The sequence below is a fragment of the Lactuca sativa genome, chromosome 4, assembly GCF_002870075.4.
Source record: "Lactuca sativa cultivar Salinas chromosome 4, Lsat_Salinas_v11, whole genome shotgun sequence".
NCBI lineage: Eukaryota > Viridiplantae > Streptophyta > Magnoliopsida > Asterales > Asteraceae > Lactuca > Lactuca sativa.
Genome location: NC_056626.2, coordinates 52,994,266 through 53,007,068, shown reverse-complemented (window position 1 = coordinate 53,007,068; position 12,803 = coordinate 52,994,266). Strand labels below are relative to the sequence as shown.

At 32.7% G+C, this 12,803-nt stretch overlaps 1 protein-coding gene across 1 annotated transcript; it reads right to left on the bottom strand.

Annotated features, from left to right (window-relative positions):
- Positions 1-693: 693 nt before the first annotated feature.
- LOC111876770 (transcription factor MTB1) lies at positions 694-2,984 on the bottom strand. The gene has a single exon (XM_023873337.2). The coding sequence runs from the start codon at positions 2,504-2,506 to the stop codon at positions 944-946; it is 1,563 nt and encodes a 520-aa protein (XP_023729105.1). The 5' UTR covers positions 2,507-2,984; the 3' UTR covers positions 694-943.
- Between the last annotated feature and the right edge of the window lie 9,819 nt (positions 2,985-12,803).

Genomic DNA, 12,803 nt, shown 5'->3' with positions numbered 1-12,803 from the left:
GTAGGAAGGTTTAGCATGTGGTATGAAAAAGAAAAGAAAAAAGCAAAGCAAAAGCCAAAAGGCAAAAGGGAATCAAAGACTAATGGTCCCTATTTTGTTAGCACGTTTTTGCATTTATACATGTTTTCCATTAGTGGACTCCTAAATATTTTCCCAAATATTATCGGTTTTCACGCTTTTCCCCCATTATTCAATTCCACCACAAAAACATCACATATTTATTTATCATTAATATGTATAATATAATATAACAAAATAATGATGAATTGTGTATGATTAAAAATTTAACCTAAAATACAAATAAATTTTTGTTAAGGAGGATCATAGTTGCTTTATTGAGAGGTAAGCATTTTAGGCATGTGACACTTTTCACTTTACGATCAACACCACCTTATATCGGACATTCTTTCACCCTAATAAGAAATTCCACTTTTACATCAAAATATCATAGTTTCCTTATCATTTCCAAAGAGTCGGTATCATAACGACTCATGGATCGATTTATTTTAACGGTCTGTATAAATATGTTAGACTGACCACATAAGTATCCAGGTTGTCTAACAAAACCTAGACAGTTAGTACACAATAGTACACTGTTAGTAACATCAGTCTGCTAGATGGCTGACAATATCTATTAGGATACTAGCTAATACCAATTGCGGTCTACACATTTAGGGGATCACAATTGCAACATAACATCAAACATTCACGACCAATTATATTCCACAAGAAACGATCATACGAATCTAAAAATATCCGCATACATGTTATTTTTCTACACTTAACCTTGATAAAACTGTATATAAAACCGTAAAAAGGGACATTCGCAAAAGCGTTTCTAAGTGTTTTTACCTGCTCTACACATCCAAGATCAATTGGTAGCATATAAAACTTGCTTTTTTTTTGCTTTTTTAACTTTTTTTTTTTACCTTGGTTTCATCTTTCATGGAGATGGATGTAAAGACGAGTTTGTTTCTCTTGAAAACGCAGAGATCAACTTCTCTTTGGTTGATTGTTCAGGGCCTTGAGATTTGACAACGAAGGTATGGAAGACCATGTCGTTTCTTGCAGTCATCTTAGATTCCATGATTTTGATCTTTGATTCTTCGAAGGTTTGAATGACTTTAGATATAGGGTGGGTTTCTAAAGGGGAGGTTACCTTTACGATTACTTCATCTAGAGCTGCTTGAACTTCGATTTTCTCCAAACGAGATCCTGATTGTCGTTCGGATTCCATCTCTTTCACCTTTTTTTGAAGATCGGTTATGTATGTGATTGCGTCGCCTAATAATGAAGCTTTGTCCATTTTTGAAATGTTGGGCACCACTGCTCGTAAAGCGTAAAATCTCTGGTTCAGTTTCTCTCTCCTCTGTCTTTCTGCTTCCACGTGATTCAGTGGTTCTTCTCTTCCGTTAGCGGGTTTCCGGCCACGTTTTCTAGGACGTTTTTCGTCCAGAATGGTGGTTATGGCTTCTCTTTCGTCTCTCGCCGGAGTTTCGTCGGAGATTTTCGACTCCCGGCTAACCGGTGGAGATGTAATGCCGGAGAAATCGATTTGTAACTGTGGTGTTGGCTTTTGAGGAGTGTTGTTGAACTGGGCCCAATTTGAAAACGGAAGCCGCGTTTCCTCCGGCTTCCTAACGGCGAGCTTTTCCCGGAATTGTGGCTGGTTTAAAGTTGAACTGAGATCATGTCCGAAAATTTTGGATACCCTGACGGGTCGATCGGAGGCATTGGTGGTGGGTCGTTTGTTGACTGGAAGTGGTGTAGCTACTGAAGCGACGGAAAACGAAGATCGGATTGATTGTAAAAGCTTGGGGTTTTCCGGTATCGAACGAATGGATCCAACCTCGACAACACCGACGTCAGTCGGAACCAAAACAACGGTTTGAATGCCGGCAGATTTAGCGAGATGAGATCGAAAGCAGTAATCGGAAGTTGAATTTAATGCGTCGGAGATCCAGACGTGGTGGCCGGAGGAGAAACATCTGCCGGGACCTCCTTCACCTTTTCGAAACGAGAAATACATGGAGATTAAGAAGAACATTTCAGTATCAGTAACCCTATCCAATCCAAAAGCATAACTATCTTCATCTAAACCACCAAACAGAACATGAATTTTCTGAAGAACTTTTTTCCTAATCCTCTGTTGATTATCATCTTCCAATCGGAAACTCAGAATTCGAGCGATTTCAAATTCTTCTCCTTCTTTAGGCTCTCTACAAGATCCATCCCCCCATCCAAGAACCAAATCCCCTGTTTTCGACCTCGAGATTTGCCAAAATATTGCGTAATTCCAGCTAAAATTACCAGAATTTGGTCGGTCTACAAGATCTGAGAGCTTATGTTGCAGATTCTCGTCATTTGCTAACGAAGTTAATGAGCATTCATTAGAAACAGAGCTTGAAATCAAGTAATCAAACGCTCTAGACCCTAAAACAGCAGCAACAATGGCTTTATCTTCATCGTTCCAACTCTCACCTCCCATATTCGCTTCCGTTTTCATATCGAAAACTTTCAAACCCAGAACAGTTATTCAAATCCTATGTACCCCAACAACAAAACACAAAACCAAACCCACAAATTTTCAACTACGAATTTCAACTAAACAACAGAAAACAATCCCAAAATTGACCCATTTCATCAGCAGTTTATTTAGTCAAACTAAATCGAATTTTCACATACCCAATTCCTAATAACTCCCAAATTCAGATACCTCAGAATCTAAAATTCTTAAATCAATAACGAAAAAGACCACAAAATACGTAAGATTCGGATTTCGGAGCACAAAATTCAAAAGATAAGCTCGTACAAAGAAACACACACCGTTGGCCCAATAAGAAAAGCGGAAAATTCTTCCTCTAATGGCAGCAAAACTGTGGATATTTCAGAGAAGGAGACAAGTTTTTTATTTTTATTTTGAGAGAGAGAAAGAGAAAGAAGATGGAGATGTAAAGGCCTTGGCTACTGGTTTGTTTGTGCTGCTCCTTAATCTAAACTGCGGCACGTCGTTCACAAGGGGGGTTGAACAAGTTAACCATGGTTAAGTTTATTATATTCATTGGGCCCTTTTGTTATTTCTCTCTATTATAATTTATTTATAATAGTAATAAACATCCATTTAATTGTATATACTTTAAGATTTGAAACAAGAAACGTAAGGCATTTCTGCTGATTTTTTTATTATAATTTTTTACTATATTTTTTATTATCAAATTTGATTTTAAAAGTAAAATATTAAATAAAGACATATTGTTATTTCTTACTTTTACGACTATGGGGTATAACAATTATATTTATATACAATTAATTATAATATTATTTCCTAAAGAATATTATTTCATAAGATGAATATATAAATTATCAAACAAGTTAAATATTATACTTATTTTTATAATTTAAATTGAAAAGAGTAGGCAGAAATCTTGTGAAGGTTTGTTTAATAAGATTGAAAAGCATGTTGTTGGGTACATTTTGTTGGCATCAATTATTTGGACCAAAGTCACATAACATGCAACTTGTGCTTTTCTCATGCCAAAATAGTGACTACTACTTAATAATTAATTACTAATTCTTACTCGATAACATTTTTGGCCTAATGTTACTTTTTTAGTATGTTTTCTTCATTTCAGTAGTTATCTACTCATCTTTATAATATCACAGTTTTATCTATCTCAGGTGATTAAAATTTTTGATTGCTTATAAAGATCAAAGTAAGTTGACATGTGGGTCCCTAAACCACCAAAATAGTACCTAGGATTAATCAAAATTGCTTTCGATCAATGATGCTGTTTTGGTAAGTCATATAAAATAAATTAATGTTTATAAATGTAAAAGCCAAGAAAACTAATATATAAATTTAGGTGAACGGCTTTTAGCTTGTAGTTTTTTTGAAGATATTATTATTATTATTATTATTATTATTATTATGAAATTTTTAGTGTAATATGGTTTTAAAATGTGTTTTGAGATAAATCACAGGGGACAATTAACTTAGTCATTAAATTATAATAGGTCCCTCTTAATTGAGTAGAATCTAAGGAAGAGCAAAAACGTCGGTCCCATCACAACCAATATTCTAATTCCCCTAGCTTTTGTTTAAGTACCATAGACTTAACAAATAGAAAATGTTAAAAAGTATTTATAATAATTCCTTTTGCTAAATTTATTAGTACAATTAATAATTTAAATAGTAATGAAAATATATATATATGGTATTTTGTTTTAGAAGTAAGATTTGTTGTATATATCTCATACCGAACATGGGTTTGGATAAGTCTTTATCTTTCATATTTTAATTTTATATAGATTTTTATGTAATTTTATGAAGGGGATTTTTCAAAAATAAAATAAGTAATTTAAATTTAACGGGGAACATGTTTTATGCATGATAGGGTGTTGCGATTTAAGGAAATGTTTGATGGTTTAGGAATCACGAAACAAACGTCGCCCTTCTACCCCATACATGGAGACATTAAAGTAAGAATACACCCAAAATCAAACAAACTAATATCTACGTTATAAAATTGGTAAATAAATTTATTTCATTTGTTTTTAGAAATTAGTATAATACGTATATTTTTTGATTTGCCATGGCAAATCTTGATTTGATTTTCTATAAAAATAACAATTAAAAAGAAAATCTTGATATTTTCAGCAAGGTTTAAATGTTGGGTAAGGTTGAGATTCTGTGACTAGCATATCCCGATTTATGTGTTGTATTTTGTTAAACTTTATATATTCGGTTAAAATTTGTCAATAAAAATAGGATGAAAAAATAAGCTTAAAAATATACATGATTGCTTTGGACTTTTAGAATAGTCAATAGTGCATAATAAAATGTGGTAATAATTATCAAAGGGAAATAAAAATAAAAATAAAAAATTGAATGAGGTGGGTGAAGTAAGGTGAAAGGCACGTGGTGGTGGGACGTGTGACGGGACGTGTGACGAGTGAGTTAATAGACACGTGATGAGAACGTGAATGCCGTGTGTTTGAAAGGACAACGTGAAAAAGGAATTCACATGAAACGCGCATTTGCATTATATTCTTTCATTTTTATTCTTTTTTTCCTATTAATCATTAACATGTGGTCTTCTCTCCACTCCTTGATTTATTATCCGTTCAACAAATTTGTAAGAATATATATATAAGAGAATCAAATACTATCATTTTATTTTATTTGTTTTATTATTTTTTTATTTACTAAATCAAAACATAGTCAAATTAAATAAAAAATAATATAGTTTACATCTCTTTATTTTATTATAAAATGAAAGACGCATAGTAATAAAAGATAGAACAATATTTAATATATATATATATATATATATATATATATATATATATATATATATATATATATATATATATATAAAAGTTCATTTGAGACAATCTATATTTTGTGAGACATGAGGACCAAATCTTAGTCTTTCATCAAATTTGATATTGTGGCTTATAAAAGAAACGAATTAATACTAATTAATCTAACTGATTAGTTAATTAGGGGCAGATTAGTCACTAATTTAAATATAACTTCACTACCAGATCTGATACACAATTAGCGTCATTTTCACGTCATCTTTAAGAACATCTTTTCATCTACTTCGATTCTTCTACCAAGATTATCGCTCATATGTGATCAATATTCCTTAATCTTCCCATGTAATCAATCTTCAATCTCCTTAAATCTTCACTTATTTCAACCATATCATCCTCTGATTTTTTAGATTGATTGATCGAAGAATGATCGTATCATATCTACATCATAGTTTCTAAATTCATGATTTTTGTGTTTTTCGAGTTCATCTTCTTCATTCTTCTACGTCTGCAATTGATAATCGGATTGATTGGGGTTGATATTCATCCATCGACATCTGGGGGTGATCATCAGATAGAGGTTATTTTCAACATTATACTTCATCAAATCACATATATCACCATCAAAATCTAATCGTTTTTTAGCACCATGATCATCCATTTCAACAAAAAGTGTTAGTTTTTCTTCTTTGATCTTCAATTTCAACAATTCTTCATCAAATCACATTTGTTTAGTTGTTTTAGATCTATCTTGAACACTTTCAATATTCGATTTCTATTTATCAAATTTATGGTTTTTACAATTTGTCAAGGTTTGACTTTGAGCACTTTTAAGGTTTGATTTCAATACTTTTCAAGCAATATGTTTTGTAAAATTGATAAGGTGTGTAAAAAGTAATTATTGTTATTCAACAAATTCATTTAAACTTTACATGCATTCTACCTGTTTGATGAAAGTCCTAAATGAAAAAAGAGTTAGATGTATCACCTCTTCTCATGACTAAATTCTTCTTTAAGAATATGAGTATACTTCCAAAATATCAGTGACAATTAGTGAAAAATAATGCAATGTTGACTACTTTTATTAAATTTACCATAGTTTTGTTAAAAATAACTTTTTTACTTCTTCAAACACATAATGTTGGAGGTCTATTTAACATAGTTTGGTTTAGATATCTTCTTCTAAGCTTGCAGAAAATGGGTTGTACAAAAGAAAATATTGGCTTCTCGTATATCTGTTTCTAGAATATGATCATTACTATAATAGTGTCAAAAAAAGTTTTTTTGAACACAAAAGGTTAGAGATGTCTCTTTGAACAATATTGACTGCTCTTATTGATGTGTGGTAACTGGTTGTACTCAAGAAACGATCATTGGATCAGAGTATTTTTCTTAGAAATGTTTGCATTATGTGTTTTATGATCAATTACATTACATACTACATTATTATGTTGTATCATTAATTACGATACTATAGCATGTTGACTTCAATTTGAAATATTTGTATGAACCGTACTTCATTCTTATAATTCTTTCATTTTTTTGCAGTTAATTTTAGCTAATGAATTCCTACTTGAATATTTCAAATTAGAAATTTTTAACAAGTGTTGAGATGAATGGATATTTAATAGATCTTACAAGCATGTGATAGATTTTTTTAGGCTTTTGGTATAATGCTATCTGACTATAATTTTGTAAGAACCTTTTGAAATTCATCATTCCTCCATTTATCTAACAAAATAATTTTTGACAAATTTTATGGTACAAACATGAAATGTTGTTTTCAAGCTATCAGGTTTCTAAAATACATTTTAAACATTTAACAACGAATTGGGTATTTATCCTAAATATATTCATTTGGGCCTACTAAAGTCCAAAACAATTGGGCCCACCAAGGCCCAATACAAAATCTTGGCCCAACTAGACATGTCCAAAAGTCCCAAAACTCTAAAATTACTCTGACCAAAATCCCAACACATAAAACCGTACCCAAATCTGAAGCCCAAACATGAAACAAGCCTAAAGGCCCACAGAACCACGAACGCGGGGCGTACGTTCAGCTTACGTTGGGCGTACTCGAGGAATCTGGATCGCGACCAAAGAGGAGGTATGATGGGCGTACCTCTAGTTACGCGGGGCGTAACTGCAGATCCTCCAAACTCAATTTATGACTTATTGATTAAGCACTTTGCGTCTAAACTTTAGGGAACCTCCAACTAAAACTCTTAATGCATAAAGTCGGCACCTTTATTCATTTGCATTACCCAATGGGTCCCAATAACCATTTTAATCCATTAAAACCCAATAAAAACATGCATGGACCTTATATAAGCATCAAGCAAGCATTTTTATAAACTTATAACCTCAGATTTGCTAAGAGTGGCAACTCAAAGCTTCTAGAGTGGTCTCCAACCATTAGACCTAGCCCATGAGGTCAAAATGGAACCAAGACCCATATAATCATAGATGTCAACTTCTAATAATCATGCTAAGAACTTTTTACCTTTAATGAGCCGAAAATGTAGCAAGGAGTCCAGATCCACAAGCCTTTCCTTGAACCACCACCTTACACCAAGTTACCACTTCCTGAATACACTAAAGTCCACAAAAATGCACATACAAGGCTCACAACACTCTTAGATGAAGCTACCACTAAAAATTAGGGTTTAAGGAAATTGAGGATAAAAGGGAGACTCGCACTTGGAAGTTAAGGTGCTTAAATAGTGAGCCAACCCTAAAAATTAGGGTTTTGGAACTCAATCCACTACGGTGGGCATAATTTTAGTACGCCAGGCATATATCTTGATCATCTGCGTTTCACTTATCCATCATTACATTGGGCGTACCCCCGGGTTATGTTGGGCTTACCCAGCCAAACGCACGCATGCATCCTTGCATGCATGGGACTGCCTTGCCAATTATTTCCATTAGGGACCAACACTGCCAATAACTTCAAAATACCATAACTCCCTCATCTTAGGTCTGTTTCCAACGAACCTTATATCCACGAAAAGGTGGCGAGAAGCCCTACGCTCCTAACAACACACCCATGCCTTAAAACCCCCAAACAAAACTCTAAATCCATAAAAGGCTGAGATATTAAATTATGATTATACCCTTGGCTTTCGAAGACACAATCGACTACTTGGATCACTTATACCATGACACCCACATCCAAAATGGGCACATCGAGTTGAGGTCATCAACTCGACGAGTTCCCAGGGAAATTCGCCTTTTCAGTAAAAGTTCTCAGACCTGAGAATCGGGATGTTACAATCAAACTTGCTTAAAGTTAAAGTCAACTATCCTCACGTCGTGGCCAGACCTTGGCCATGTCGTGACAGCGAACCCAATCCAATTCCCACTCGACTCAACCCAAATCGGTCAACTCAGTCAAAGAAACCACCTGAACTGGCATCACGACGTGAGCACCCATTCTCACGTCGTGAACTCCAAGGGTCCTAACAGAAACACGACTGCTCCGCTTCTCATGTTGTGGGATCTCACACCCCACATCATGAGCGTTGTCTGAGGCTAAAAATCACCATTTTAAGTCCTTATTTTATTAAGTCTTCAAGTCCACTTCTTCCAGAAGCTAAAGGGGACCCCTAAGGTCCATAAAAATGTTTCCTTTATGGCCATGCATGCACTAAACATGATACTCCATTTTCTAGGTCAAAAAGGGAAGAAATTAGCTTCAAACACGCATGAATGGCTCAAATCTATACCAACTTCCAGATCTGAACACTATGAGGTTCTTGGCACTCTTAGAATCCATAAACTTGCCAACTTTATGGATCTACTCAAGCAATAACATCAATAAAATGGACAAAACTCAAAATCTAACCATGCTAAGCAATAAAGTTGGAGCCTTTGATACTTACAAGGGTCTAAAAACAAGATGATGATGTTGATTCTCTGCCCCCACCGACACTATAGTACTTCCTCCTTCTTTTTTTTCTTCTTCCCACAAGCTAGAAAAGCACCCAAATGACAAAGGATTTCAAGTAAAGGTAAGATTAGGGTTTCTGGAGGCTTAGAGAATGATAGAGGCTAAGGGTGAGGAACCCTAGCCCTCTCATTCCCTTAAAACCGAAAACTTAGGGTTTTTGGTCACCAACCGCCTTCACATCGTGAGCACTATATTGCTCACTTCGTGGACTGTGAAATGATGCACACATCCGGATCGATACTCACAACGTGAAAAGGCAATCTTCACGTCGTGAGCAGGGCAATTATTGAAACTTATAACTTCGCACTATTAAAGATAATACATACCTGATCTGGATGTTATAACTAACATTCAAGACAATATTGTAAGTGTTGGATTAGTGTCTAAGTCCATAACTATTTTGGTATGTACTTGACCCGATGGTGCATGGTCCTTTTGGGTTGCCTTCACCAAAGCAACTTGATAAGATGAATTATGGAGAGAAATGATTAAATATGATTTATTAATATATTATGAAAATAATATATTAAAGGAGAAATCATATTGTTTAATTAATATTAGTCAAGAATTAATTAGTAATTAGTTTTGTGACTAAAGAGATTAATTAAACTTAAGGGACTGAAATTGTAATTATAAGATAATTGCAATTTGGGCCATGGATTGCCTTATATATAAGGAGTGGATGAATTCTATGGGGAAACCCATGGGGAAATCATCCAAGGCCTTAAGGAAAGGAATCTATGGGTTGCTTAGGGCTTAAGCATCCAATTTAGGGTTTCCTTGTTAGATAACCCTAATAGCCTCCTATATATATAGATCCCTTATGACCCAAAAACGTGGCTAAGCATCCTGCTAGGGTTTCACATGTTTTTGGGCAGCCTCCTTCCTCTCTCCTCTTCATCCTCTTGCTCTTGGTGTTTGTGAACCATTAGAGGAGTGACATTTGTGACTCTAAGCTTTCTAAAGTCAATACAAGAAGGATTTGGGATTGTTATTGCTACATAACAATCAAGGTATGATCTAAACCCTAATTATATGTTATATTGATTGTCATATGCTAGATCTAGGGTTTATAGTCTTGGATAACTTGCATGTACAATAGAGAAACCTAGATCCAAGCATTAGGGTTTGTATGAGCACATAAGATGTTCTTATGACCAAAACCCATCAGTAAGTCCCTACACTCGTGCCTTACACACGTACCAAAAAACTTCCACATTTTTACAAAATATAGTTATAAAATTTACTATAATTATTAATATGAAAGATTTATAGCAATAACACCAACAGAATTTAATCTCATATAGATAAATAAAACTTTCATTCAAGAAAACACTAAATGTCACACAAAACTCACCCAAATAAACTCAATCCTTAAACACATTTGTCTCCTCTAACCGATATCCCTACAAGTTCCATCAGATAAACCTAAGGAAAATAATAACACATGGAAATTATCACACAGTAATCAAGATTCACAACATTTTGTTGAGTTCCCCATGTGTCCACGTCAACTAACATAAATTTATAGCTCGACTAGAATAATATTTATTTACTAATTATATCTATTTTAATGCAATTTAGAATGTATAACTCTATTAAGTCTTTATGAATGACATTTCTTGAACTATCCACCCACTCAAAATACATCATTAATAAATTTTGGTTCTAATGGAAATTCAAAAAGAGTGTTATAATATTGTTAGGTGCATTATTTCACCTTTTCACATGCTTATTCATAACATTTTATTGCATTTTAGTATAATTTTGCATGCATTTCACATTTTCGGGACATTTTCGACGATCAATATACTTTTCACCATTTTTTGTGGATGTTTCAAGGGCATTTGAGGATTTGGGCATGTTTAGGATGTTCAAGGGAAGCTCTATGCAAAATTTTAGAAGAATCTGAGCAAGATTGAAGAAAACAAAAAAAAAATGAAAGTGGAGGCTTATTCAGGGGATTCCATATTCGTGGAATGCCATGCCTTTACCATTCCACGGCCGTGGAATGATGCATTCAACATTTCAGTGTTTTGCCATTCCGAGGGCATGGAATCGATGCCGACAATTTTTTATGATTTTCAAACTTCCTTTTTAAAGTAGTTTCTTGACCATTTTGGAGATAACTTCGACCAAGAGCAAGCAAGTGGTGATTTTCACATATTTTAACATCACTTAGCAATTTGTAAACATTTAGATTTTGAATTTTTAAGTTTGTTTGAAGATTAAACTTGTTGAATTGGTATTTTGATTTAGCCATGTGTAGCTAACTTTTCCTTTCATTTCTGGTTCTAGATCCTTATATACTTTAGTTAGACAATGATGTGAACTTAATTTCATGTTTATATCTAGTAATATTTTATTTTTTTTCTTTATTATATGTTTGATTTGTACTTTATTCACTTGCTCAATGAATATAGGGTTCATATCATTTATGTTAGTCAAACTGTGAAATCCGTATATGTTTTATGATTTGATGTTGGTAACAAGCACTTAATTGGTTTCAATGTAATCAAAATTAGTGTAAACAAAGATTGGATGTTCATATTCCCGAGCTTCTGATGAAAATTGGACATTGTTGGTATTAATTGTTTGAAATTAAGGTCTTTTAATGATTTAACCTAAGAGCTTGTTTGGATTTTATCAACTAATTGAAGTTTTACTTAAAGATCTTGTTTTGAGTAAAATACTTATGTTAATTTGGAGATATTAGAGCAAATTAATATCTTAACTACTAACCTAGATTGAACATAAATTGAAATCATATTGTATCTTACAACATACTACTCAAAATGGGAATTAGAATCGAAAATGTCTTTTTAATTTTTGAGTTTTAGTCTTTAATTTATTATTTTATGAGGTTTAATTAAATGTTAAAAATCCCCCCTTTTAACAATTGGTACTAGTGTAGCATTTGAAAGTACGGTCAAATATTAAGTCTCGTATCCTTGTGGACCGACCCTGCTTATCCAATACTATTTTTAGTATATTTAGTGGCAGTGATTTGTGTTTTATTGTTATTTCTTTTATCCCTTTATTTGTTGGTTTGGCACACCAATCAAGTATACCCATATTTAATTATACCAACAATATAACCCAAACAATCATAGTATATATTTAAGTACGAGTATATATATATATATATATATATATATATATATATATATATATATATATATATATATATATATATATATATATATATATATATATATATATATATATATATATATATATATATATATAAAAGTTAAAATCACTAAGTGTCAATTGATATTTTTTTTAGAATATATGATTCTAATGATAAAATGTATTTTCAAAAATTCATTCATATTTAATTTTTAAAAAATATAGATATCAATATTCATATTTTGAATTTTAAAAGTCAAATCGAAAAATATAATCAATTATTAGAGTCAATATCTATTTTATCTCCTATATTTATAGGTTTTGAATTTTAAAATATATGGTAACTAAATTATGGTTTTTAACATCTAGCAATAATAAATCAAAATGTTTTTTTGTCAAA